Source organism: Dasypus novemcinctus, chromosome 5, assembly GCF_030445035.2.
Source record: "Dasypus novemcinctus isolate mDasNov1 chromosome 5, mDasNov1.1.hap2, whole genome shotgun sequence".
Taxonomy (NCBI): Eukaryota; Metazoa; Chordata; class Mammalia; order Cingulata; family Dasypodidae; genus Dasypus; species Dasypus novemcinctus.
In genome coordinates, this window is record NC_080677.1 from 107,341,778 (window position 1) to 107,369,603 (window position 27,826).

At 62.0% G+C, this 27,826-nt stretch overlaps 1 protein-coding gene across 2 annotated transcripts; it reads left to right on the forward strand.

Moving 5' to 3' along the window:
* FLNC (filamin C) lies at positions 1-27,824 on the forward strand. 2 transcript variants are annotated; one of them, XM_004463205.5, is made up of 48 exons: positions 1-400; positions 4,716-4,964; positions 6,409-6,506; positions 6,644-6,794; positions 6,905-7,023; positions 7,223-7,300; positions 7,492-7,654; positions 7,824-8,024; positions 9,301-9,438; positions 9,803-9,929; positions 10,065-10,201; positions 10,433-10,626; positions 10,722-10,835; positions 11,509-11,652; positions 11,855-11,978; positions 12,175-12,335; positions 12,597-12,687; positions 12,790-12,959; positions 13,177-13,294; positions 13,385-13,647; positions 14,058-14,655; positions 15,224-15,397; positions 15,503-15,665; positions 15,950-16,110; positions 16,939-17,106; positions 17,187-17,310; positions 17,796-17,952; positions 18,027-18,216; positions 18,409-18,432; positions 18,544-18,791; positions 19,181-19,279; positions 19,601-19,700; positions 19,993-20,133; positions 20,388-20,516; positions 20,602-20,775; positions 21,227-21,388; positions 21,478-21,681; positions 22,147-22,299; positions 22,378-22,500; positions 22,602-22,844; positions 23,032-23,301; positions 23,396-23,533; positions 23,804-23,919; positions 25,080-25,212; positions 25,312-25,488; positions 25,671-25,889; positions 26,523-26,732; positions 26,881-27,824. In XM_004463205.5, exons 1-48 carry the CDS (start codon positions 49-51, stop codon positions 27,066-27,068), a joined length of 8,178 nt encoding a protein of 2,725 aa, XP_004463262.1. In that variant the 5' UTR covers positions 1-48; the 3' UTR covers positions 27,069-27,824. The 2 variants fall into 2 exon arrangements, with proteins under 2 accessions (XP_004463262.1, XP_004463263.1); XM_004463206.5 differs by lacking the exon at positions 19,181-19,279 and having other exon boundaries at positions 2-400.
* Positions 27,825-27,826: the final 2 nt, after the last annotated feature.

Below are 27,826 nucleotides of genomic sequence, written 5' to 3' on the forward strand. Positions count from 1 at the left end.
ACCGCGACCCGCCCAGGCAGCGCAGCCCCGGCCCCAGCCCGCGCCGTTATGATGAACAGCGGCTACCCGGAGGCCGCGGGCCTCGGCCTGGGCGACGAGGCGGACGAGATGCCGTCCACGGAGAAGGACCTGGCGGAGGACGCGCCGTGGAAGAAGATCCAGCAGAACACGTTCACGCGCTGGTGCAACGAGCACCTCAAGTGCGTGGGCAAGCGCCTGACGGACCTGCAGCGCGACCTCAGCGACGGGCTGCGCCTCATCGCGCTGCTCGAGGTGCTCAGCCAGAAGCGCATGTACCGCAAGTTCCACCCGCGCCCCAACTTCCGCCAGATGAAGCTGGAGAACGTGTCCGTGGCCCTCGAGTTCCTGGAGCGCGAGCACATCAAGCTCGTGTCCATCGGTCAGTGCCGGCGCCGAGGGCTCGGGCGAGGCGGGTGGGGGGCAGGGGAGACGCGCCCCGAGGGCGGGCCGTGCGGGCTGCGGGGCGCAGGTGCCGGAGCGGGCGCCCGGGTTGCGGCGAGGGAGCGCGGGGAACGCCCCTCTGGGCCCAGGTTGCGGCCCGTCGCCCACCTCGCGGCTCACCGCCTCGCCCAGGCTCTGCCTCCACACCCCTCGCGGCACCCGGGCCAGCTAGGCCAGCCCAGACCTTCCCGTTCCAGCTTCAGCTTCCCCACTCCCGCGCCCACCAACCCGCCCCTGCTCACAGTGCGCTCTCCTTCCAACCGGCAACCCTGGCCCTGGTTGGAAAGGACAGGGCTAGTGCCCCTTACTGATTCCTGGGGGGGGGACATCTGCCCCCAAACAAAGCGCTTTGCCTCCCAGCACCTGCGCCCCGGGAGGAGGGGACTGAAGACCGGTCCCAGCCGCTGCCCGGATCCCCGGGCTCTGAGGCTGAGCGCGAGCTGGTGGCCCCGCGAGCGAGGGGCGGGCGCCCGGGGCAGGCATGTGCTCGGCAGCTGGGCCCTGGCCGGGGGGCCGAGGCGGGCAGGGCCCGGCCTCAGAAACCTAAAAAGGCACTGAGCGAGCGCAGGGAGCTTTAACCCCTGCCTGCCCGCCGCAAACCGCGTCTGCCTGCTGGGGGGAGGGGGCTCCCACTCGTGGAGGCCCTGCCCCAGCCCTCCCCATCCGCCGGGGATTGGCTGCAGCTAACTTGTCTGGGCTGAGGGGAGGGAGGACAAAGCCTGTAGAAGGGAGGAAGTCATTGAGTGTAACCAGATTTGGAAGGTGTGTCAGTGCTGGGTGGGGGGTGGGGAATCACTCCAGGCTTAGGAGCTGAGAGGAAGCCAAGGATGGGCTTTGAGTGGCAAGAAGTACCCCCTCCACTTGCCCGCAACCCTGCGGCCTTCCAGGCAGGCTCCTCCTCGGGAAGACCCTGTGAGCTCTAGAGCCTTGCTTTGATTTACAGGAGGGGGCCCCACGTGGAGGTACACCCCAGGGCCCCACAAGGGGAGTTTTGCGTGGGGCCAGGTAACCTGGAGATCCCTCCCTCCCTCGCTGCTCCAGAGACACCCCCAGATAACTGAATGTCCACCCCCACTCTCCCTCAGGGCCATCTCTAGGTCTCCTGAATTAGCAGCTGAGGTCAGTCTGGGGCCCTTTGCCCCGTCCAGGCCCCTCCTTCCGCCTTACCTCCTCCTGCCCCGGTGCTCCCTCCTCTACCCCCACCTCACCCGCCTGCTCTGGCCTGGAAATAGCCCTGCCTCCGTGACACAGCAGATGTCTCTGAGCTTTCCAGAAGGACAAGCTTGAGGGCAGGGGGTGGGGGAGGGGGCACTGATGAACATAGTGGGGCTGAGGGCTATGTGAGTGGGGGTGGGGGGGCGACCTCCTGCACCTTGGGATTGGAAAGGCAGGACTGACACTCCTGGGCGGGGTCTGGTGGGACAGCCCCAGGCCTGACCGAGCCGTCAGAGGAGACTGCTCAGCCTCCCCCTCCTCGCCGGCCACGGGGGCGGCCCACTGCCCCTCTCCCGGCCTCGTCCTTCCTGCGCTTACCTCTCCCTTCCCCCACGGCGCTGCCAGGCTCGGGCCCCCCGGGCTGGACTGTGCAGGGGCGGGCTCAGACTGGAGGGGGAAGAAGCCAAACCTGGCCTGGGGGTGGGAGGGAAGTTCCCTCGGGTTCCCGCCGAGAGGAAGGGGAGCTTTCCCGGTTCGCGCCAAGCTCTAGCACTGATGAGATAAACTGTCAGCAGTTCAGCTGCTGAGGCTGAGGCGGGAGGGGAGGGGGCTTAGAAGGCAGGCGCTGCCCGGCCTGAGGGGATGTAAAGGGGCTACCCTCGGGGCGGGAGCATCCTGCTTCCTCTAGTTCCCACTGTCCCATTTAGTGGCGGAAAGAGGAGACCCGCGGGACATTGTTTCAGGACTGAAATCGAGCATCTGGGCACCTTGGTGGGAGGCCAAAAGACACCCTGCTTCCCTTTCTAGGGAAGTCAGGCTGGGGTGGGAGCCGGGAAGTCCACCTGAAGGAGGGGGTACTCAGCCTGGGCTGGAGGAGCTGCGAACCCTTCCTATGCCTACCACCCCATGGGGCCCCCACTGCCCCCTCAGCCCCTCCAAACAAAGGGGCCTATGAGGCAGCTCTGTCCCGCAGCTGTTCCCCAGTTGCTATTCCTTCTCTTTGAGCCAACAGCCGGGGGAGGGGCTGGAGGGGGCAGCAGCTGTCCTAGCCCCTCCCTCGGCCCAGCCCTCTCCTCCTCCCCCTCCACTGGAAGCCTGGGGTGGTCTCTGGGACTGGCTGGCTGACTCCTCCCGCCCCCTTTGGGGTATCCCCAGGCGGGCGCTGGGTAGGGTGTGAGGAAGCCTGCGTTAGCGAGCTCCCCTCTTCAGCCTGGGGAGAGGAAGGTCATTGCTCTCAGAGTGGGACCCTGGGCCCCCTGGCCTCTCCTGCTTCAGGCTGTGGACCGCTCACTGGCTGTTTGGCCCAGGGCCAGTTGCTGGGGAGAAACCTCTCTCTCCAGCAACTATGAATGATCACGCCCCCGCCCCCAACCCCCCCACACATACACGCCCCCTCCCAAGCAGGCAGCCTCAAGCCCTCCCTCCCAGGGGTCTGGCTCCAGTGTCCAAAAAGTACTTCTGCATGTGCGTGCACCAGCTTGGGAGGCTGTCAGGGTCGTGAGGCTGTGGGGCTCTGGGGTGTCAAGACTGTGTGAAAGTGTTGTGGGCCTGTGTGTGTTTGAGAAAGAGAAGGGAAGCACTGGGAGGCCGGGAGGGAGTGTGTCATGGAATCCGAAAGCTGCCAAACCATTGTGCTGCAGTGGAGCCAGGGGAAAGGGGGCGGGCGGGGGCGCTGCTGGGGAAGGAAGGATGAATCAGTGAAAGGGTGGGGGGAGCCTAGGGGGCCAGAGCCTGCCAGGCAGAGGACAGGGACGCTGAGATTCCCGCTTCTGGAGGCAGGTGGGGGTGGGCTGGGGGATGCCGTAGTTTTCCAGGCCCTTGGTCTCCTTCCTCCCTCCCCCAAGATCTGGGAAAGAGGGGGGCAGGAAAGATGTGTAGGGGGAGCCTTGAACCCCACCCTCTCCCATCTCTCTGGCAACACCAGTAAACAAGGCTGAATCTTTCACTCCCTCCCAACCTCCTAAAAGCAATGTTCAGAGAAGCTTAGGATTTTAGGCTTTGTATTGTCTTTGATTCCAGAGATCTCTCCTCTAGGCTGTCCCCAGTGCCTGGGTAGTCCTTTTAGCTATTACAGGAGAACTAGGTCCCACAATCTTGGGGAACTGGTTCTGGTCCACAGTGTCTGAGATTTGAGTCCTGATAGGCGACATTTCCCCTGGCTCTTGTGAAATCCCCCTGACCCTCAGAATTTGAAGGACTTCCTAGCCTTAACTGAGCAGGCACTGTATCCTGTCTCCTCCCAGAACCCCTTTGTCCAAAAGCCTTTTATGGCATTCAGGGTAAAATTTGGGTGGAACCAAGTCTTAAAATATTCATTCAACCAATATTTATTGCGACCCTACTAAGTTCCAGTCCCTGAGTATAGAAAGATAAAACCCATTGTATAGAGTGAGAGAAGCTAGACAAAAAGAGTACATACTGAATGATCCCATTTGTATGAAATTCTAGAAATTGCAAATTAATCTATACTGACAGAGAGATCAGTAGTTTCCTGGGAAGGGAGGAGGGAAGGGGCAGAGGGACAGGAGGAAGGGATTACAAAGGGGTATGAACTAGGAAACTTTGGGGTGATGGATGTGTTTATGTTCTTGATTTGTGGAGGTAGATTTATAGGTATGTACATATGCCAAAGCTTATCAAATTATATTCTTTAATATGTGTAGTTTATTGTAGGTCAATTATACCTAATAAAACTGTTAAAAACAAACAACCCAGTGTTTTCCCCAAAAGGCTTACAATGCAGCAGGGCCAGACAAATAACGGATAATTACCTGGGCGGCTTGTAGTATAAGAGGCAGAATCAAGTGCCGTAATCGAGGTGAAAGTACCTGTTTGGGGAACGCAGAAGGAAGCAGTCTCATTCTGAAGGGAGGGGGTCCATTAAGGAACTAGAATCTGGGCTGCGGTCTGGCAGAAGGGAGGCAATTTGGTCGGCAGAGAAGGAGTTTCCAGAGGTAGGAGACCTGACCCCTGTGCTCCAGCAGCTGCTCCAGAAGCTCTGTCCCCTTAGCCAGGTGAGGGAGGCACTCCAGGGGCAGAGGGGCCGTGCAGCAGAGGGGCGTCCCTCCTGAGCCCAGCTTGTCCCCTCTGCTCTGCAGACAGCAAGGCCATCGTGGATGGGAACCTGAAGCTGATCCTGGGCCTGATCTGGACGCTGATCCTGCACTACTCCATCTCTATGCCCATGTGGGAGGATGAGGAGGACGAGGACGCCCGCAAGCAGACCCCCAAGCAGCGTCTACTCGGCTGGATCCAGAACAAGGTGCCCCAGCTGCCCATCACCAACTTCAACCGCGACTGGCAGGACGGCAAAGCGCTGGGTGCCCTGGTGGACAACTGTGCTCCCGGTGAGTGGGCCAGCGGGCCCATCGTGCCGCCCCGAGCCCAGAAGGAGAGCTGGGACAAGCTGCGGTTCAGAGGCTGGAGGCTGTCAGAATCACCTGTGGGGCTGCCCCTCTCCCCCACTTGAGGATCACTGCCAGAGTCAGGCCCTTGCTGATGGCGGTGCCGGGCAAAGATTTAGAGCCCCTCGTTTTATAGACAAGAATACTGAGGTCCAGAGAAGGCTAGTGACTTGTCCAAGATCACACGACTTATCTGCGGCAGAGCTAAACCTAGAGGCCAGGGCCTTGACTCCTTACTCCATGCACTTTCTACTTTGCCATTGTAGCAAGAAGGAAAGGTGTTAGACCCAGAGAAAGTTCTCCTCTCTGTCACCCTGGGACAGCTTTGAGAGGGGGTTGAGGCCCAGTGGCAGGTGACCAGCGCTGTTCCCTCTCACTGGAGGCCCTGGCCATATCAGGGCCATGAGGAAACTGAGGCATCACAAGCTAGAGCCCCACCCCATATTCAGCCTCCTTTCTGACCCTTATCTCCTGAGAGGTTGGGTCGTCTTCTACCCTAAGTTGGTCAGCCCTGCCTCTGGGGAGTCATGGCCCTTTGGGAGAATCTTCCCCCACCTTGGGGTCAGCCGGGGAGCAGAGGGTGGGAGGCAGGGGCACCGGCCGCCTGGGAAGCATTCCCAGCTGCTGAGCCGCGGCCCATAGCTGATGTGGCTGCCAGCAGTGAGCTCAGCTGTTCCGGCCGGTCATGGATTCCAGCCTTTGAGCCGGCCCCCTCCCTGCCCATGAGTATCACTACCCTCCTCCAGCTCTGGCCTGGACCAAGCACCCCCCCCCCCAATCCCTCACCCCACTCACAGGAGTGCTCTGGCGCTGCCTCAGCATTCTTCCTGTTAGGAGGGCTGGGTACTGACTGGGTGGCTGTAGAGGGGAATTCATCTCTCCCGGGGCCGTTCAATGCCTCATTTTCCCCAACTGGGCAGTAGGAGGGGAGAGGAAGTACACAGAGACTTTTGACTTGAGGGCAGCTTTAAGGAGACCTTCTACGGGCTGGGCGAGAGGCGTGGATGGCACTCTGACCTCCTCTGGCTACCCCTGAGCATGGGGCAGGAGAGGTCTAGGAGGGGGTGCCCTTACAGGGTTTGGGGATCAGGGTCTGCGCTGAGCCCGAGCAGGCAGGAGCAGGCTGGCAGGGCTGGTGCCAGGCTGTGTCAGCTGCTCAGAAAGCCCTCATTGTTGGTACGAGGAGCTAGGAAGGGCTGTGCCTCTAACCGGTGGTGAGCCTCGCCGCGATGGGCCGCCGCACCAGGGGACAATGGGAACCTGGCTGGGCCTAGAGCGGGGGGGCGGGGTGTGCACCCACAACCTGTGAGGGTGTGGGATGAGCAAATGCTCCGCATTCTGGTGACTGGGTTCCCCTAATCGTCATCTCTCACCACCGTCTCTCTAGGCCTCTGCCCCGACTGGGAGGCCTGGGACCCCAACCAGCCCGTGGAGAATGCCCGGGAGGCCATGCAACAGGCGGACGACTGGCTCGGCGTACCCCAGGTACACTTGCCCATCAGGGGGCATGTTGTAAGGACAGGAGGGCCAAGGGCTGGGTCTTTAAGCCGGTCAGGATGGAGGTGAGACCAGGCTGGCCAGGTAAAGTGGGCACCATGTAACCCTGCTCCTCCCTGTGCCAGGTGATTGCCCCCGAGGAGATTGTGGACCCCAACGTGGATGAGCATTCTGTCATGACCTACCTATCCCAGTTCCCCAAGGCCAAGCTCAAACCTGGCGCCCCCGTTCGATCCAAGCAGCTGAACCCCAAGAAGGCCTTTGCCTATGGGCCTGGTATGTGTTTGGCCCCTGACAGCCCCTCACCCCCACCCCACTCCACCCCGGCAGCTGTGCCCATGCTAGGGTCTCCCACAGTGACCTGGGCTCTGCCCTCCTTCCCTCAGGCATCGAGCCCCAAGGCAACACCGTGCTGCAGCCTGCCCATTTCACCGTGCAGACCGTGGACGCCGGCATAGGCGAGGTGCTGGTGTACATCGAGGATCCCGAGGGCCACACCGAGGAGGTATGGAGAGGCCAGCAGGGGCAGGCAGGAAAAGTGCGGGGTTGGAACCAGGGACTACAGGGTCAACAGCAGGAACGGCCTGAAGCTGGCTACCCAGGTCACCACTCTGCTGTGTAGATAGGGGCCTTGTGGGGCCGGGGAACCAGCGGGGAAGGGGCTTACAGCCACCGTGACTTACAAACTTCTTCCTTCCCAACAGGCCAAGGTGGTTCCCAACAATGACAAGGACCGCACCTATGCCGTGTCCTACGTGCCCAAGGTCGCTGGTTTGCACAAGGTATCTTCCGGGAGGCTCCCCCTGCACCGCATTCCGTTCACCCCCTGGTCCTGGCTGAATGAACCCCTCTCAGCTCGCTCCCCCAGTGTGCCAGCCAGCCTCCTCTCGCTCTCCTGGGTGTTACTGCCCTTCTCCATCCTCGCTCAGAGCTGCCTTCCCCGGGCAGCTAACCTTTGGCCCCTGACCCCCAGGTGACCGTGCTCTTTGCTGGCCAGAACATCGAGCGCAGCCCCTTTGAGGTGAACGTGGGCATGGCCCTGGGGGATGCCAACAAGGTGTCGGCCCGTGGCCCTGGCCTGGAGCCTGTGGGCAACGTGGCCAACAAGCCCACCTACTTTGACATCTACACTGCGGGTAAGAAGGGCCCCAGGGGCGTGCCAGGGGCTCAGCCCCTGACCACGTGCAGGGGGGCGAGAGTGGGGGCTGAGGCAGAGGTCCCAGCCGGGGGCTGCATGGTCCCTAGATGAGGGAGCCCCGGGCGGCTGTGTCCAGAGCGGGCACTGACGGCCTGCGTCAATGGCAGGGGCCGGCACTGGTGATGTTGCCGTGGTGATCGTGGACCCACAGGGCCGGCGGGACACGGTGGAGGTGGCCCTGGAGGACAAGGGCGACAACACGTTCCGCTGCACGTACAGGCCAGTGATGGAGGGGCCACACACGGTGCACGTGGCCTTCGCTGGTGCCCCCATCACCCGCAGCCCTTTCCCCGTCCACGTGGCGGAAGGTAAGGGCCCTTCACCCATCCCCACGACCATCCTCAACAGGGCCAGGACCAGACCTCCAAATTCCAGGTCTGAGGATTTATGGGAAGTGAGGCACGGAATCCAGAGAGGGCTGGGGGTGGCTGCTGAAGGCGTAAAGTGAGCAGAAGGATGGCCAGGATGTGGACTCCGGAGAGACCCTGTTCTTGTCGACCCTCACAGCCCACCCCCATGTCAGGAGGTCATGCTGAAGGACTGCCAGAACAGGTGCCCCATGGAAGGGTTGAGGGGAAGGACAGGGCCACGTTAGGGGGCACATACGGTGAGCGCCTGTGTGCCAGGCCATCTGTGGGTAGCTCCCCCCACGTGGTTTGCTCCCTGCCACTCAGTGCCCTCTGTGCCCATCGTCCACCTGCCCGAGAGAGTGGCATCACATTAGTACTGTCCAGCGGAGGTGGCATCAGGCCTGGCTGTAGCTGATGGGCCTCACCTATGCTGTGTGGTGCCCCGTCCGGGGCATTCTGGGGCAGGCCCCATGTTCCATGCCACTGCCTGTGTTCTCTGGCAGATCTGGTTTCTTTGCCACTGGTAATTTCCATGATAAAATCTAGGTTCTGTATCCTTCCTTGTGTTCCGTGGCCAGCCCCAGCCTCTGTGCTATTGCCTGTGATCCACATAGACCTGGATTATTTGTCATTGCCTGTTTCGGGGCATCCCAAGGGTTCCATGACATTTCATGGCAGGCTGAGATAACCATTCTTTGCCTGTGTTTGTTCAGGGCCAGGTCTGAGTTCCGTGGCCCTGGCAGGGCTCTGTGGCAGGCTGATTTCCATGCCTTGCCTGTGTTCTGTGGCAGGCTTCATATTATGTGGGCTATCTCTTGTTCCGTGGCCCTGCTGAATGTTTTGTGGCATGACTTGGTTCCTAAGGTCACCATGGTGGCTCTGAGAAGGCCACCCCAGGCGAGTAAAGGACCCTTCCCTGTCACCTTTAGCCCCACTCCCTGCCCAGGCTCTGCCATGCCTTTATCTCAGTGCCAGTGACCCCAAGAACCCCAGCAGGAAGGGTTTCTCACAACCTGCCTGATCCAGGGCCTGTAACCAGCTCCCTGCCCAGCGTGGCTCCCCAAGTGGTTACAGGGACACTGGGCAGGGTTGCATCAGGCCATGGCCTGAGCCTGGGAGGGGGTCAGGAAGACTGTGCACAGTGAGGTGGGGGTGAGTCGTGAGGGGCTGAGGCTCTAAGGCTCAGCCCAGGACCCCCCAGAACTCCTGACCTGCCCTTTCCTCCTCTCCCCAGCCTGTAACCCCAATGCCTGCCGGGCCTCTGGGCGAGGTCTACAGCCCAAGGGTGTGCGTGTGAAGGAGGTGGCAGACTTCAAGGTGTTCACCAAAGGTGCTGGCAGCGGGGAGCTCAAGGTCACAGTCAAGGGGCCAAGTGAGTGCTGGGGCCCAGGGCTCGGGGAGCGGGGAGGAAATACGGCCAGTGGTTCTGACTCCCTAAGGGCAGGGACAGCCAGCACCATGGCTCCCTGGGGGAGTCTCCCTCCTGGTCTCCAGGGAGTCACACCACAGGATCTCAGGCATATCTCTCCCTGCCTCAGTTTCCCAGTCTGAATGCTGGAAATGACTCTGTCGGCCCTACCTGCTACACTGCTGATGACTTGTGGTCCCTGCCTTGGGTTTTAGCTCTGCCCACTGGCAGCACTGCCCCCAGCCTGGGCCTGGGTCCCCAGGGCTCTCTGAGGGGACAGAGGAGGTGGGACTTCCGATGGTTGATCCTACCCCCTGCATCTCCTCAGAGGGCACAGAGGAGCCAGTGAAGGTGCGGGAGGCAGGGGACGGAGTGTTCGAGTGCGAGTACTATCCGGTGGTGCCCGGGAAGTACGTGGTGACCATCACATGGGGCGGCTATGCCATCCCCCGCAGGTGAGTGCCATGCACCCCTGTGCCTTCCTAACTGGGCATCTCTGGGTGAGAGGGAGGCGGCCTGGGGTCAGTGAGGAGCTAGAGCCTCTGGCAGGAGCAGTTCCTGGCACTGACACCCACTCTCTCTTTACCCAGCCCCTTTGAGGTACAGGTGAGCCCCGAGGCAGGAACGCAGAAAGTACGGGCCTGGGGTCCCGGTTTGGAGACTGGCCAGGTGGGCAAGTCAGCCGACTTTGTGGTGGAGGCCATTGGCACGGAGGTGGGGACGCTGGGTGAGTGGCTGGTGCCAGAAGATGGAATTGCTGGGGCATGGTGTAGTGGGGGCACCCTGGACAGTGGCAGGAGGCCAGTGGGTGTAGCCTCTGGGGAATGGATGGGACAGGACGCAAGCAGGGAGGCGGGACATGGGCGACTGGGGTGGGTGCTGGGACAGTGATAGCCAGTACCTGTCTGAGGGCCCCTGGTGCCTCTTGTGCCCCTGACCCTCCCTGCCTCGCACCCAGGCTTCTCCATCGAGGGGCCCTCGCAGGCCAAGATCGAGTGTGATGACAAGGGGGACGGTTCCTGCGACGTGCGGTACTGGCCCACGGAGCCCGGGGAGTATGCCGTGCATGTCATCTGCGACGATGAGGACATCCGCGACTCACCCTTCATTGCCCACATCCAGCCGGCCCCCCCGGACTGCTTCCCAGACAAGGTGCAGCCCCAGCTCCTGCACCCTGGGCCCGGGGAGAGGGTGTGCTGACCCTCCTGAGCCCTCAACTCAGGCCCTCCTCTCCTGTCCCTGCACAGGTGAAGGCCTTTGGGCCTGGCCTGGAGCCCACCGGCTGCATCGTGGACAAGCCCGCCGAGTTCACCATCGACGCCCGTGCAGCCGGCAAGGGGGACCTGAAGCTCTATGCCCAGGTGGGGCACTGCCCAGCCTTGCTGCCCCTCACCTCCCTGGGCAGGCACCTTGAGAGGGCTGGGGGCAGACTAGGGACAGGGGCCTCTAGGCAGGAAACTGTAGCGTCATAGAAAGTCAGACCTGATTCTCACGGGTTCACAAGTACTATGGGAAGTTTTGAATGTTGTGTTTCCTTATTGGTCATAATCTTAAAAACATACTTATAAAGACAAAACTCGTTTTACCCTAATAACTTCGCTATTTGAAAGATGTTTTGATTGAATAAGACATTGATTTTTTAAGTCATATTCTCACACTGGTATCCGTTGCCCCCTGAAAGTTAATGAATGTATTCTTGAGGGTCCAAGAGGATGATTCTTCCTAAAAGGCTCATTTTTCAGGTTTTAGGAATCTCCTCTACCAACACACTTCAGAGATGAGGAAACCTAGGCTGGGAGACCCGGCCGCGCAGATGGGGTGGTCTCCTGGCTCCCAGGGTGGGGGGTGGGGGTGTCCCGTCACCAAAGCACTGGCAGGCATGGCCGCCGGCTGGGGCTGGGGTGCGGCGGGGGCAGTGGGTGCGCTGGAGGGCGGGTAAGGAGGGCTGGCGGGAGTCCCACCTGAGGCCAGCAGAGGGCGTGGGTGCGCTGAGGAGGCCCGAGCTCACTGACCCTTGCTGGGTGATGTCCACAGGACGCAGATGGCTGCCCCATCGACATCAAGGTGATCCCCAATGGTGACGGCACCTTCCGCTGCTCCTACGTGCCCACCAAGCCCATCAAGCACACCATCATCATCTCCTGGGGAGGCGTCAACGTGCCCAAGAGCCCCTTCCGGGTTCGTCCCCCAAGCCCTGCCCCATGCCCACTGCCAGGGGGAAGGCAGAGCCCCAGGAGGGAGACATGGCCGTCCGGGGCCCCTGTCACCTCTCCCCATCTCAAGGCCCCCACGAAGAGGCCGCCCCTGGTCCAAGGCCGATCCCAGGAGGGGATGGGCCGTGAGGGAGGGGCACCTAGCTGAGCATCAACCCTCCCCACAGGTCAACGTGGGAGAGGGCAGCCACCCGGAGCGGGTGAAGGTGTACGGCCCCGGCGTGGAGAAGACGGGCCTCAAGGCCAACGAGCCCACCTACTTCACGGTGGACTGCAGCGAGGCGGGGCAAGGTGTGAGCCCCGCCGGCGGGCGGGCGGGACCGGGCTGGTGGGCGGGGCCTGGGTAGTGGGCGGGGCCGGGCTGGTGGGCGGGGCCTGGGCGGGGCTGCGGCTCTGGCCGTCTTTTCCCAGGGATTTCAAGGAACCGGTCAGGTTGGGGAGGTTGTTGAGCGCCCCTGCTCACGGGTAGGGGCCTGCCTCTCCTCAGGGGATGTGAGCATTGGCATCAAGTGCGCCCCCGGTGTGGTGGGCCCTGCAGAGGCTGACATCGATTTTGACATCATCAAGAATGACAACGACACCTTCACAGTCAAGTACACGCCCCCCGGGGCGGGCCGCTACACCATCATGGTGCTGTTTGCCAACCAGGTACCCCAGCCTCTCCCCCTCTGTAGCCATGGGCGTCCTGCACCTCTGAGTCTAAGCACGCAGTTGGAGATGCTGTGGCTTGGGGCAGGGGATGTCCAATTCCTCCGACATTTATTGAGAACTTCCTGTATGTGGGCAGGGCGCTTCAGAGGAAACAAAGCGGGGCCTTTGGAAGGCTGCCCTTGTCCACACGGGTCCTCTGGCCCATGGCAGGGGTGTGGCCTTCTCTGATGTGCCCTGACCAAGCCCTCCCCCATCCAGGAGATCCCTGCCAGCCCCTTCCACATCAAGGTGGACCCGTCCCACGATGCCAGCAAGGTCAAGGCTGAGGGCCCGGGGCTGAACCGCACTGGTAGGTGTCTGGGCTGGGGCTAGGGCTGGGGCTAGGGCTGGGGTGAGGCTGGGGCGAGGTGGCCACCAGGCCCTCACCACCATCTCTGGGTGGGCTCCCTAGGTGTGGAAGTTGGGAAGCCCACTCACTTCACGGTGCTGACCAAGGGTGCTGGCAAGGCCAAGCTGGATGTGCACTTTGCTGGGGCAGCCAAGGGGGAGGCTGTGCGGGACTTTGAAATCATCGACAACCACGACTACTCCTACACTGTCAAGTACACCGCTGTCCAGCAGGTATGCCCCGTCCCCTCCCGTGCCCCTGCCCATCCTGGCTGATCTGGGTCCCAGGTGTTCCCTCAAATCTACGGGTGCAATCCTAGATCCTTGGCCCTTCCCTGCCTCCCTGTCTGCTCTCCTGCTGTGGCTTGCTGAGCCTCAGTGTCTGCATTGCCAAGGCGCTTGTGCCAGACTGTGAAGCCGCCCCGTTCTGATCTGCTATTGCACCCAACAGGGCAATATGGCAGTGACAGTGACCTATGGCGGGGACCCTGTCCCCAAGAGCCCATTTGTGGTGAATGTGGCCCCCCCACTGGACCTCAGCAAAGTCAAAGTTCAAGGCCTCAACAGCAGTAAGTGGGACAAGAATTGCCCTGGGAGTAAGGGAGTGAGGTGGGGCAGCCCAGCGTCCCAGCTCACGGTGTCTCTTGCCGTCTACGCAGAGGTGGCTGTGGGGCAAGAGCAGGCGTTCTCCGTGAACACGCGAGGGGCTGGAGGTCAGGGCCAGCTGGATGTGCGGATGACCTCGCCCTCCCGAAGACCCATCCCCTGCAAGCTGGAGCCCGGGGGTGGAGCTGAAGCCCAGGCTGTGCGCTACATGCCTCCTGAGGAGGGGCCCTACAAGGTGGACATCACCTACGATGGCCACCCAGTGCCTGGCAGCCCCTTCGCTGTGGAGGCTGTCCTGCCCCCTGATCCCTCCAAGGTGCGGAATGAGGGGCTGGCGGGAGCTGGGAGTTGGGGGCTGGGAGGGGAGATGGATGAGTCGCAGGGGCAGAGGCCAGGGGGAGTTTTGGTACCTGGGAGTGGACACAGCCAAAGACCCAGAGCCAAGGAGCCCTCCCCACCCCAGGACCTGCCCTTGAGACAACTTGGCTGTGAAGAACCCAGCCTTGGAATCAGACCTGGGCTTGAATCCCAGGTCCACCAACTGGGACAAATTATTTAGCCTCTCTCTGCCTCCATTTCCTCATCTGGAATTGTTACAAGGATTGACACTAATTAACTGGTCTATAGCAGCTGCTAGAACTGAGGTGTGCTAAGCTGGGTGGGGAGCTCTGGAGGGTGGTGTGGGAGAGGCCAAGCACTGGGACCCACATACCTGCACTCCCCTAGGTTTGCGCTTATGGCCCTGGTCTCAAGGGCGGGCTGGTGGGTACCCCCGCACCGTTCTCCATCGACACCAAGGGGGCCGGCACGGGGGGCCTGGGGCTGACCGTGGAGGGGCCCTGCGAGGCCAAGATCGAGTGCCAGGACAATGGTGATGGTTCGTGTGCGGTCAGCTACCTGCCCACGGAGCCAGGCGAGTACACCATCAACATCCTGTTCGCCGAAGCCCACATCCCTGGCTCGCCCTTCAAGGCCACCATCCGGCCCGTGTTTGACCCGAGCAAGGTGCGGGCCAGTGGGCCAGGCCTGGAGCGTGGCAAGGTGGGCGAGGCAGCCACCTTCACCGTGGACTGCTCGGAGGCGGGCGACGCTGAGCTGACCATCGAGATCCTGTCGGACGCAGGCGTGAAGGCCGAGGTGCTGATCCACAACAACGCCGATGGCACCTACCACATCACCTACAGCCCCGCCTTCCCCGGCGCCTACACAATCACCATCAAGTATGGCGGGCACCCCGTGCCCAAATTCCCCACCCGCGTCCACGTGCAGCCTGCTGTCGACACCAGCGGCATCAAGGTCTCGGGGCCAGGCGTGGAGCCACACGGTGAGTGAGAGAGGAGGCGCCGCATAGTCGGTGGGAGGAGGGGTGCAGGGAGCAGCCTGGGTGGAGGGAGGGATCTTAGGGGCTCAGGCAGCTCCCGAGAAGGAGCCCGGGGGCTGGGCAGTGCAGGGAGGGGGAAGATTTGCCTTTTCTTTAGTGGCGAAATTGGTCTGCCCCTGGGCAATTATCTGGGGAGCTCTTCAGCTTTCATCAGATTAAGGGGTTTTGATCCTAAAAAGCTGAGAACCCTGCTCTAGAGGGTGCAGAGGAGAAGCTTTAGGGTTGAGGAAGTGTGAGTGGCCACCTGCTCAGGCCTGCACCTAGGCATGGGCTGGGTGGGGAGGGTGGGAGACCCAGGCCCACCGTCAAGGGGCCCAGAGCCTAGTGGGATGCAGACAGAGATGTCACCATGAGTTCTCAAGAGCTCAGGCCAAGGCTGTGGGAGACAGGGCCTGGGCGCTCGGGATGAGCACTTAGGAAGCCGTCAGGCCCGAGGAGGGGCCTCTGCGGACTTGGGTAGAGTCGCGAGGGCTGCCCCTCCACCTGCTGAGCACACCTCTCCTGGGCCCAGGTGTCCTGCGTGAGGTGACCACTGAGTTCACCGTGGACGCAAGGTCCCTAACAACCAAGGGTGGGAACCACGTGACAGCGCGCGTGCTCAACCCCTCTGGCGCTAAGACCGACACCTACATAACAGACAACGGGGATGGCACCTACCGTGTGCAGTACACTGCCTTTGAAGAGGGTGAGTGCCCGGGATGGGGCACAGCTGGGGCTCGGGTCACTGCATCCTCAGGGGCGGACATGGGGGGCACATGGCCTGCCTGACTCCGTGTGGCCCGGCTTCCAGGCGTGCATCTGGTGGAGGTGCTGTACGATGACGTGGCTGTGCCCAAGAGCCCCTTCCGAGTGGGCGTGATGGAGGGCTGTGACCCCACCCGGGTCCGGGCCTTCGGGCCAGGCTTGGAGGGTGGCTTGGTCAACAAGGCCAACCGCTTCACCGTGGAGACCAGGTATTCACCCCCTTCCTAGTCCTGACCCTGACGCTGTGGTCACCCGATCCCAGGCGCTGGCCTTGTCCGCTTTTCCTTCCGTATGTGCCCCTTCGAGGGGTGACCCTGGAGCAAACCTCCCCAGTATCTCAGGCCAGGCCCTGTAGCCATCCCTTCTCAGCTAGGCACCCAGCGGCCTGCACTCCTTTTCCTGCTCCCCTCCACCACCGTCCCCCCATTCAGCTGCTCCTCCGGATTTCCCCATTCGCTGGTCCTCGCTGAGCTGCGGGGTTGTTGCCTTGCAGGGGTGCGGGCACTGGGGGCCTAGGCCTGGCCATTGAGGGCCCCTCGGAAGCCAAGATGTCCTGCAAGGACAACAAGGACGGCAGCTGCACCGTGGAGTACATCCCCTTCACTCCTGGAGACTACGACGTCAACATCACCTTCGGGGGGCGGCCCATCCCAGGTGTGCAGACGGCGGGTGGGCGGCTCTGGGAAGGCAAGGTTGGGGGGCAGCTGGCTGCTTGTTCAGTAAGAGGAGAATGGGAAGAGGGTGGCTGTGGAACTGTGGGGAGCGGGAACCCTAGAGCAGGATGGGCCACAGCCTAGGGGAAGGGTGTGGAGGAGGCAGGCTTGGGTGCTGAGGGCCGAGACCAAGGGGTGGACAGTGGCTGCAGGGGATGTGACAACCCCTCCAGTTCACACTGGAGGCATCCCAGCCCTTGGCTTCTGAGGGCCCCCAGTGGCCGTAGCGCCCTTGCTACAGTGCCAGGCCCCTGAGGTGCAGGTCCACTCGTGGTGGGTTTAGTCACTCAGACACAGTCCAGGCCACTCTGGGTGGCTGAGCGAGGACAGCCTCGCATGCCCTCTTCCTCTTGTCTGCAACGCAGAGAACTCCCTGCTCTCCTGCAGGGCACAACCGCGCGGGCGTGCGGAGTGTTCAGTCACGGCATAACCTGGGCATGCTACTATTTTTTAAAGTTCCCCTTTAACTTACCTAATTTCACATATTTGTTATTATTATTAACCATAATATTAAAAACACACTTTCTTAAAATTATTCCCTCTTTAACATCTTATTAATTTAGGCAGGCCTTCTTCCAAGGCTGCGGCCCAAACGAGAGAGGTTTGCCCAGCCTCACTCAGTCTGCAGCCAAGTTCATTTATTCTTGTTTGTTTCCTTAGCAAGTCCCCGAGCCTCCCTGGTGTCAATGCCTGGTTCTTTCTTGGCTCCTCAGCATCGGGGAGCCCCTCCCAGGCAGGTGGCTGGAGGCTGATGCCCTTCTCCTTGCAGGGAGCCCATTCCGGGTGCCAGTCAAGGACGTGGTGGACCCTGGGAAAGTGAAGTGCTCAGGGCCAGGGCTGGGGGCTGGCGTCAGGGCCCGGGTACCCCAGACCTTCACGGTGGACTGCAGCCAAGCTGGCCGGGCCCCCCTGCAGGTGGCCGTGCTGGGCCCCACAGGTATGGGATGTCTGGGGAAAGGTGGAGGGAGGCAAGGCGGGGCGCCTGGAGGCTCTGCCGACGCTACTCCCCTCGCCCAGGTGTGGCCGAGCCTGTGGAGGTGCGTGACAATGGGGATGGCACCCACACTGTCCACTACACCCCGGCCACTGACGGGCCCTACACGGTGGCTGTGAAGTATGCCGACCAGGAGGTGCCTCGCAGGTGAGGACCAGCTTTGGACCCTCGTGCTGTGGCTGTGCTTTGGGGGCTCCCACACCCGCAGGGTCATTGCTGGGGCCCAGGGAGAGCCCCTCCCACTGGCCGCAGCTTCACCTGTCTCAGCTGCCCCGTCCTGCTCTTGCCTGTCATCTCCGCCCTGGAGCCAGCACAGCCCCTGGGGTCTCTCCTTGGGCCAGGCTTTCACCACATGTAGCACCTTGGGAAGAAGCATGGCAGGCCTGGGAGAGGGCACCCTCTGAGCCCTCCTCTTTAAACGACCGGTAGTGTCCTCCTGGGGATAGGAGAGGACATGCTCAGGCTCCATCAAGGACCCCCTGAGAGAACCTCCCTCCGGGCTCCTGGGATCCGGTCTGTCCTCCCCACCCCAGCGTCAGCCCTCCTGCCCTTGGATGTGGGGAGGATTCCAGGCCCAGGAGGAGACAGACGACCCCCCACCTTGACCCCCAGCCATCCCTTCTGCCCCTCAGCCCCTTCAAGATCAAGGTGCTTCCAGCCCACGATGCCAGCAAGGTGCGGGCCAGCGGCCCTGGCCTCAACGCCGCGGGCATCCCTGCCAGCCTGCCCGTGGAGTTCACCATCGACGCGCGGGATGCTGGCGAGGGGCTGCTCACCGTGCAGATCCTGGTGAGTCCACACGCGGCCTCCTCCCGCTTCAGGCCCCGGGCCCGGGCAGGCCTTGACCCCTGCTGCTTCCCCAGGACCCCGAGGGGAAGCCCAAGAAGGCCAACATCCGAGACAATGGGGATGGCACCTACACCGTGTCCTACCTGCCGGACATGAGCGGCCGGTACACCATCACCATCAAGTACGGCGGCGACGAGATCCCCTACTCGCCCTTCCGCATCCATGCCCTGCCCACCGGGGACGCCAGCAAGTGCCTCGTCACAGGTGGGCATCCCCCCGGCTTCCGCTGGCCCTGTTCACCCTCCAGCACCCCCTCCAAACCCTTCCAGGTCCCTGGCCCAGCAAGGAGGGGATGCTGGTCAGAGAGCCCACCCCTCCCACCCCTGCCCCGCCCCACCCTGCCCCACCCCGCCCCGCCTGAGGGCTGTGCTGCCTCACACTCTTCTCTATTTCCAGTGTCCATCGGAGGCCACGGCCTGGGTGAGTACCTTTCTCCTCTTGCTGTGGGCAGGGTGGTATGGGACGGCTGGGGACGGAGAGGGCCTGGGCCTCAGCCCCCACCCCCCCTGACTTGGCTCTTCCGTGGGGCAGGTGCCTGCCTGGGCCCTCGCATCCAGATCGGGGAGGAGACGGTGATCACGGTGGACGCCAAGGCGGCAGGCAAGGGGAAGGTGACATGCACGGTGTCCACACCGGATGGGGCGGAGCTCGATGTGGACGTGGTTGAGAACCACGATGGCACCTTTGACATCTACTACACCGCGCCCGAGCCGGGCAAGTACGTCATCACCATCCGCTTCGGAGGCGAGCACATCCCCAACAGCCCCTTCCACGTGCTGGTAAGCTCCGAGGCCGTGCGGCAGGGCTGGATGGGGGCTGGGGAGGTGGGGCCGGGTGCTCTTAGCAGCAGAAAGGAATCCCAGAACCCTCTCCCCACAACCGATGGCTTCTGGAGCCAGGGTGCTTTAAAATCAAGCCTTTGCTCTCCCTGCAGCTTCCCCAAGTGGGAGGCGAGCACAGTCCTGCCTCTGGCTCCCTGAATGTCCACTCTCTCTGGCAGAGCTTGCTAGGTTCGTCTCTGACCCTCAGGCCCACTGCCCTGCCTAGATGGTAAAGCACCCAAGACATCCATCCTGCCAGCCTAGGCCTGTGCCAACTTCTGGTCCCTTGAGCTGGTGTGGCTGGCCTACCACACCCCGTGCTTTCCCGTGCCTTGCCCGCCCCCCAGGCGTGTGACCCCATGCCCCACGTGGAGGAGCCCTCTGACGTGCTGCAGCTGCACCAGCCCTATGCACCTCACCGGCCTGGCGCCTACCCCACACACTGGGTACTGCCACCTCCTGCCTGGGCGAGACCTCCCCCTCCTCCTCCGCCCCTTTCCTTCACTTCTTCTTTCTATTCCTCAGCAGCTAGGGCTCCGGCGTGGTCCGGGGCCGTCTTGGGGAGCAGGTGGGAGTTCGGCTGGGCAGGGGGGCCCCTGGGCTGGGCACAGCACTTCTTCTCTTGCAGCTGACTTGCCTCTCCTGCTCTTCTGGTTTCACCATTAACCATCTCGTTCTTTCCTCTCTTTCTTGGACTTCAGTCCTGGCTCATGCCGAGCGCCCCAGGCCCTGCCCAGCTAAAGATTGTTTCCTCTCACCTGCCGCAGGCCACAGAGGAGCCAGTGGTGCCCGCGGAGCCGATGGAGTCCATGCTAAGACCCTTCAACCTGGTCATCCCCTTCACTGTGCAGAAAGGGGAGCTCACAGGTACTGCCCGGTGCCTGGGGTGTGAGGCTCAGCGGGGAGAGACCTTTCTCCAGGCCCACCCCCTTGTCTTATAGATGAAAACTGGGTCCCAGAGAGGAAAAGTGAGCTGCCCAAAGTCACATAGCTCTTGGGGCAGAACCAGAACTCAGGCTCCCCATCCCGCTGCCCCAGGCTGTCTCCTGGTGCCTGGCCTCTGGGGTGGAAACAGAACCACACAGGAGTGGGGCCCGGGGTGGCCGGGGGTTTGCGGTGGGGGAAACCCGGTGCCCCTGCTAACTGCGCCTGCCCACAGGGGAGGTGCGGATGCCTTCCGGGAAGACCGCACGGCCCAACATCACCGACAACAAGGACGGCACCATCACGGTGAGGTACGCGCCCACCGAGAAAGGCCTGCACCAGATGGGCATCAAGTACGACGGCAACCACATCCCTGGTGAGTTGGGGGCCACACCAAACTTGGGCTATGGTGAGGGGCCAACGGGGGCTTCGTTCTTGCCTTCCTTTTTACAACAATAAATGCTGAGCATCATGCTGGGCCCTGGAGATGCATCCATCTGACTTCTGTGAGTCAGGTCCCACCTATGACAGAGACAAAGGGAGCAGAAGGGAGGCTGCTGGGAAGGTGATGGGGACCAAGGTGGGCTGCAGCAGCCCCTGTTCCCACTAACGACTCTGTGCCCACCCCAGGGAGCCCCCTGCAGTTCTACGTGGATGCCATCAACAGCCGCCACGTGAGTGCCTACGGGCCAGGCCTGAGCCACGGCATGGTCAACAAGCCAGCCACCTTCACCATTGTCACCAAGGATGCCGGGGAAGGTGAGGGAGCTGCAGGCACGGGCGGGGACCCCTGCGTACAGGACGAGGGCAGGACCTCTGATCTCAGCCCCACCTCCACCCACAGGGGGTCTGTCCCTGGCTGTGGAGGGCCCGTCCAAGGCGGAGATCACCTGCAAGGACAACAAGGATGGCACCTGCACTGTGTCTTACCTGCCCACAGCACCTGGAGACTACAGCATCATCGTGCGCTTTGATGACAAGCACATCCCGGGGAGCCCATTCACAGCCAAGATCACAGGTGGGGTGGGGATGTGTGCACACGCAGCCCGCAACGTGCTCACACACACACACACACCATCCAGCATACAACGCATGTGCAAGCCCAGTGTGTCCAGCCCAGGCATTAGGGCAGAGGCTCCTCGAGGTGGCAGAGGTCCTTTTTGGGTAGATGCAAGGAATGCTCTATTCTCTACAGCAAGTGAGAAATACCCAACCACCCCTTTTACTTTGAAACACATTCTGCATGGTCCAGTCTTGCACTTTGTTTCCACCAAAACACATGACCCGAAATTAAAATATGCTAAGGCTCCTTTAGGGATTTAACACATTCAGGAAAGGGACATCCACAGGGTGTCTCCAAGAGAAGTTGGGGTGCTGGGCCCATCCCAGTGCAGGAAGGCCGTGCCCTCCTAGTCCTGGGCCACTCTGTGCTCAGAGTCCAGTTGCCTGACCCCCAACTCGCCCACCAGGGGATGACTCGATGAGGACGTCACAGCTAAACGTGGGCACCTCCACGGACGTGTCACTCAAGATCACAGAGAGCGACCTGAGCCTGCTGACCGCCAGCATCCGCGCCCCGTCGGGCAACGAGGAGCCCTGCCTGCTCAAGCGCCTGCCCAACCGGCACATCGGTGAGCGCGGGGCCGGGCGGGGGCCGCGGGGGGTGAGGCCCGAGGGCGGCCGGCCCGGGACGCTGGGCCTGACACCCCCACCTCCACAGGAATCTCCTTCACCCCCAAGGAGGTGGGGGAGCACGTGGTGAGCGTGCGCAAGAGCGGCAAGCACGTCACCAACAGCCCCTTCAAGATCCTCGTGGGGCCGTCTGAGATTGGGGACGCTAGCAAGGTGCGGGTCTGGGGCAAAGGCCTGTCGGAGGGACAGACCTTCCAGGTGGCAGAGTTCATCGTGGACACTCGTAATGCAGGTACTTCTCGCCCCATTTCCACTGCTCTGCTTTCCTGGCCCACCCTCCTTGGCCATACCCTCCTCCCTGAACTTCCTGGCCTGGTCTCTGTTGGAATTCACATTCTGGGGGGAGATGGGAACCCTCTGTTAGTTCCCTCACTCTTATGGGAAAGTTCAGCTCTCCTGTGCTTCCATTTCTCCCTCCCTCACTGGAACCCAAGAGGTCAACTTTAGGGAATTTTCCAGACTGCCCTGGACCTTGGCCCTTTGGTCAGTGCCTGGCTCACCCCTCTTCCTGCCCTTGAGCTCCCTGTTGGATCCACCCCGCCTGTCCATCCCCAGTCAGCCATAGGGACTGGTCACTATACGCAATCGGATGCCCATTCCGTGCCAGGGCCTGCAGTTTGGGCAGGGGAAGGCGAAGTGGCAGTGGGGGCAGCAGGGACTGAGGGAGACACACCCCTCGCTTGCTTCTCTCCCACAGGCTATGGGGGCTTGGGGCTGAGTATCGAAGGCCCTAGCAAGGTGGACATCAACTGTGAGGACATGGAGGATGGCACATGCAAAGTCACCTACTGCCCTACTGAGCCTGGCACCTACATCATCAACATCAAGTTTGCTGACAAACACGTGCCTGGTGAGGCTCCGGGCTGAAGTCAGGCCGGGAGACCCCAGAGGCTGGGAGGCACCTGACCCGCACTTTCTCCCCGTCCAGGAAGCCCCTTCACTGTGAAGGTCACTGGCGAGGGCCGCATGAAGGAAAGCATCACCCGGCGCAGGCAGGCGCCTTCCATCGCCACCATCGGCAGCACCTGCGACCTCAACCTCAAGATCCCAGGTACCGGCTGGGTGAGGTGGCGGGGGAGGGCTGGGCCGGGCCGCCGGCCCCTGGGGTCTCCTCCAGTTGCTCGCCCCTCACTTCCCTCCTTTCTCCCTCAGGGAACTGGTTCCAGATGGTGTCTGCCCAGGAGCGCCTGACGCGCACCTTCACACGCAGCAGCCACACGTACACGCGCACGGAGCGCACGGAGATCAGCAAGACGCGGGGCGGGGAGACCAAGCGGGAGGTGCGGGTGGAGGAGTCCACCCAGGTGGGCGGAGACCCCTTCCCTGCAGTCTTCGGGGACTTCCTAGGCCGGGAACGCCTGGGCTCCTTCGGCAGCATCACCCGGCAGCAGGAGGGTGAGCAGGGGCAGGGCCCTCCATCCCCAGGGTGGGGAGGGACCGGTCAGCCGGGCCCAGGCCCTGGCACACGGGCTCCAGCCGGCTGGGCCGGGTCCAAGCAGAGGAGGCGGCTTTACGGAAGAGGGAGGCGAGATGCTGGGCCAGGAGCGGCCCGGTGTGCCCTGACCGTCCCCACCCCCTTCAGGTGAGGCCAGCTCTCAGGACATGGCCGCGCAGGTGACCAGCCCGTCGGGCAAGATGGAAGCCGCGGAGATCGTGGAGGGGGAGGACAGCGCCTACAGCGTGCGCTTCGTGCCCCAGGAGATGGGGCCCCACACGGTCACCGTCAAGTACCGCGGCCAGCACGTGCCCGGCAGCCCCTTTCAGTTCACCGTGGGGCCCCTGGGTGAAGGCGGTGCCCACAAGGTGCGGGCTGGAGGCACCGGGCTGGAGCGCGGCGTGGCTGGCGTGCCAGGTGAGGAGGCAGGGTGCCAGGAGCGGGGGCCGGGGCCGCCGGGGCCTGGGTGAGGGTGCTGAGGAGCCGCCCCTGCCTGCTTCCCCGTCTCCAGCCGAGTTCAGCATCTGGACCCGAGAAGCAGGTGCCGGCGGCCTGTCCATTGCCGTGGAGGGCCCCAGCAAGGCGGAGATCGCTTTTGAGGACCGCAAAGACGGCTCCTGCGGCGTCTCCTATGTTGTCCAGGAACCAGGTGGGTCCGTGCTGGGCAGGGGCTGGGTCTGCCTGCCCTTCAGACTGGGTGTCTGCCCTGCAAGCACGGGAACTGCTTGGGGCCGCAGAACTCCCCTTCACCTGGGCCCCTGACTTGTGCTGCGTCCCATCTCCCTCCACCCCACACTTCTGGGGACCCATATCTGTCTCCAGAGCTGAGCCTGCCTGTTCTGGGATGAGGCCGGGCTGGGGCGGTTCTGTCCCTGCCCTCCCATCCCGGGGCCTGTGCTGACCGGCCTCCCCTCCCCAGGTGACTACGAGGTCTCCATCAAGTTCAATGATGAGCACATCCCCGACAGTCCCTTCGTGGTGCCTGTGGCCTCCCTCTCGGATGATGCTCGCCGTCTCACGGTCACCAGTCTCCAGGTAGGTGACCCCCTTGAAGAGGAGCGGGAGTCAAGGATGGTGGCCCCCATGGCCAGGAGCCTAGCGATGACTGGGAAGGGCCAGTGGGACCGAAGCCCCCTCTCCCACTGACTGCATCGCAGAGGCTGGGCCCGCGGGGAGAAGACAACGAGCCCTGAGGCCACTCCCTTGGCTCTGCAGATTTGCCCTGCACTTAGATCCCGTCCTTACCGTCACCTGTCATTTATGTTACTGGGAGTCTGTCCCACCTCCATTTGAGAGTTCTAAACTAAGGAAACTAGATACCAAAACTTGTTAGAATAAGAGTATAAAATAAACACAAAACAAGGGTAAGCAGGTTCTGGGAGAGGGCCAGGAGTGCGTCTGGACATAAAGTGCTCGTGGACTGAGAGCTGGGCTCTGGGTCTTCTGGCTGCTGGGAGGCCAGGTTTGCTGTCCCCCGCTGCCAATTTCTAGAGAGAAGGCGGCTGGACGAGTGAGCAATGAAGGGGGTCTTCTTTTCATTATCTCCTATGGGAATATGTGCAAAGCGGGTTCTCAACAAGCCAGACTGACCCGTGTAAACCCAGGGCACATGTGTTAAGGAGACGCACTGGAAAGGAGCTTGCCAAGCGCGGCTCTTTCGGGGGCATCACCCACAGCCCCCTCCCTATGCTCAGCAGAAAAATGAGGGACGAAGCCCCTTCCAGCTGCCCCCTAAGTAGTCCTGGCAGCCCCTCAGGGAGCCCTTGTGTATCTCCTCTCCCTCACTCACCCTAGGACAGGGCTCTACCCTCCAGTCTCTGGCCCTTGGAGTCCTCCCTGTGCTTCTTCCAGTTCTCCCCATTGGCCCGCCCCCTCTAGGATTGGCTCTTGGGGGTCACCTCCTCACCCAGACTAGGGGCACGTCCTCTTCTTATCCCTGTCATGCTAGCACAGCTAGGTTGGTGCCCGCCTCATCGCAGGTGGATGAGGGTGGCAGGCTCAGCCCCTGCCTCCCGCCTCCCACCTCAGCCTTGCTGAGAGCCTGCCCTCCGTGCTGGGCTGGCAGTCAAGGGCGAGGCTAGGGCTGGGAGGTGGCCGCCCCCCGGCTGGGCTTCCAGTGAGGCCGGTATGGGGCTGCAGCGAGGGCCACTCCCCTGGCCCCCCGGGAGGCTGAGCATCCTCTGTGGTCTTTGCAGGAGACGGGGCTCAAGGTGAACCAGCCGGCGTCCTTTGCGGTGCAGCTCAATGGGGCGCGGGGCGTGATCGATGCTAGGGTGCACACGCCCTCCGGTGCCGTGGAGGAGTGCTACGTCTCCGAGCTGGACAGTGGTGAGCTGGCCCTGCCCTTGCCCGCCGCTGCCCAGGCCAGGACCCTCCGGAAAAGGGAGGGGAAGGACTAAGGCTCACCTCCAACCCTCTGCCCCACAGACAAGCATACCATCCGCTTCATCCCGCACGAGAATGGAGTCCACTCCATCGACGTCAAGTTCAATGGTGCCCACATTCCTGGCAGTCCCTTCAAGATCCGCGTGGGGGAGCAGAGCCAGGCTGGGGACCCAGGCCTGGTGTCGGCCTATGGCCCTGGGCTCGAGGGAGGCACCACTGGTGAGTGAGCTTTGCTTTGGATGTGGGGTCCCCAGCTCCTGTCTGTACCGCCTTGCCCTGTGGCAGGGCAGGGATGACCTGAGCCCCGGAGTCCTCGCATGGCCCCCTCGGGGGAGCCTTGCCCTGTCTAGCCCTGGGTCTCGCTTCCCCTGCCTAGAGCCCGGCTGCTTTTATCCCCGCAGGCGTGTCGTCAGAGTTCATCGTGAACACCCTGAACGCGGGCTCGGGAGCCTTGTCCGTCACCATTGACGGCCCCTCCAAGGTGCAGCTGGACTGTCGGGAATGTCCTGAGGGCCATGTGGTCACTTACACCCCCATGGCCCCTGGCAACTACCTCATTGCCATCAAGTACGGAGGCCCTCAGCACATTGTGGGCAGTCCCTTCAAGGCCAAGGTCACAGGTGAGTGCCCCACGGTGGAGGGAGGGGCACCCATCCCAGCCTGCAGCCCCACTCACCTGGCTGGATGGCCAGAGGCCGTTCGTGTCTGTTCATAATAATCTACCCTAAAGATCATGGACAAGTTACCAAAAACATAGATGAGCCTGGCTCTACATGGGCAAACCATCCTACGGGGTTACAGAAAATCATTTCTAACCATCAAGTTCTTCCTGTTTATTGTTGCCATACCTTTATCTGCAGGGATCCCATGCTTTAATTTTGTTGTCTTCCCTGCTGGTTTCCCATCTTTCTTGTTTCTAAGAAGACAGAGATCAGTAAATACTTTAACAAGCTTCCCTTTTTGAAGCTGTTTGAGCTGTTGGTTGGATAGATCTTCCTTGAGTCTCCTGACAAAGCCAGGAAGGATGAGGGACAGAGCTCCCAGAGGCCCTTGCGCAGGAACAGGCATGCAGTCGAGCCTGTAGCTTGGTGCTTGTTTGGATGATGCTGTCTTCCTCAGATGCTGAAGCTGAGGAAAGGTGGTGGGGGCTCCCTGTGCAGGCAGCATGGCCTGGGACCTCAATCGCTGGCCGAGGACCTGAGGGGCAGGGAGCCCCTCTGATGGGCTCATGGCCACCCCACCCTGCCCCTCAGGTCCCCGCCTATCCGGAGGGCACAGCCTTCATGAAACGTCCACGGTTCTGGTGGAGACCGTGACCAAGTCGTCCTCAAGCCGGGGCTCCAGCTACAGTTCCATCCCCAAGTTCTCCTCCGATGCCAGCAAGGTGGTGACGCGGGGCCCCGGGCTGTCCCAGGCCTTCGTGGGCCAGAAGAACTCCTTCACTGTGGACTGCAGCAAAGCAGGCAGGCTGGAGAGGGGGCGCAAAGTTTCCATGGGAGGGGGGTGTTGGTGGAGTGTGGGGACCAGGAAAAGCGGCGGGGAGCAGGCCGTGGGCTGCTGAGGGACTGCGGACCCCTGGTGCAAGCTGTCCCTCTCTGCCTCCCTGTCCAGGCACCAACATGATGATGGTGGGCGTGCACGGGCCCAAGACGCCCTGTGAGGAGGTGTACGTGAAGCACATGGGCAGCCGGGTCTACAATGTCACCTACACCGTCAAGGAGAAAGGGGACTACATCCTCATCGTCAAGTGGGGTGACGAAAGTGTCCCCGGCAGCCCCTTCAAAGTCAATGTGCCTTGAACCCCAAAAGTGCCTCCCCCAGCCTCTGTCCCCACCTCCAGCCAAATACACACTCACACACACACGTGCCACGCCCAGCCGCACACGCACAGAATCAGACACTGCACACCCTCGCCCCGGGTGTGAAAGGAACGGCAGAGCCTGCCCACCCCACGTGCCCTCAGGGGTTGGAGGGCCTTGTCTGTCTCAGGGCAGTGTCCCTCCCCTAGAATGTGACGTGAGGGCCACTGGGGCCAGGCTCAGGGGCAGAGGCTGTGGCCTAAAGGGGGGGGGCAGGGAAGCCCTAGGTGTCCTGGTGGGGCTGAGGTCAGTGGGGGAGCATGTGTGTGTTGGGGGGGCGTCTGTGTGTGTGACAAAGATCACCCTCAAACCGCACCGCCAGCCGGGCCTCCTTGCCCCCGAGGACTGTGCCTTGCCCCTTTGATGGCCACAACCCTAGAGCTTTAAGGACTTGGAAGAGAAAGCACAATCGGAGGAGAAAACAGACTCGGAGCAGGCAGCAGCGGCAGCACACGGGGCGACTTGTACCTGCCCAGGCCAGGCTTCCTGGGAGGCTGATTTCTCTCTCTTGGTTGTTTTTGTTTTTTTGTTTGTTTTTTTTTATTTACAGTTGCACAGCTCTGCCCCATGGGGGGCCTTTTGTACACACTGCAAGGCCCAGCTTTCTGGGGGGACTTTTGCACATGTCATGCGGCTCAGCTGGGAGCCGCTTAGGTGGAAAACTCCAGACCCAAATAAAGTGCGGCCTGTCTCAGAGG

What these genes read in the sequence shown, in the direction of transcription:
- FLNC (XM_004463205.5), top strand. Translation starts at nt 49, where the DNA reads ATGATGAACAGCGGCTACCCGGAGGCCGCGGGCCTCGGCCTGGGCGAC. An exon ending in ATTCACAGCCAAGATCACAG is followed by an intron (nt 20,776 to 21,226) that starts GTGGGGTGGGGA and finishes CTCGCCCACCAG; the next exon opens with GGGATGACTCGATGAGGACG. An exon ending in CTTCAAGGCCAAGGTCACAG is followed by an intron (nt 25,890 to 26,522) that starts GTGAGTGCCCCA and finishes CCTGCCCCTCAG; the next exon opens with GTCCCCGCCTATCCGGAGGG.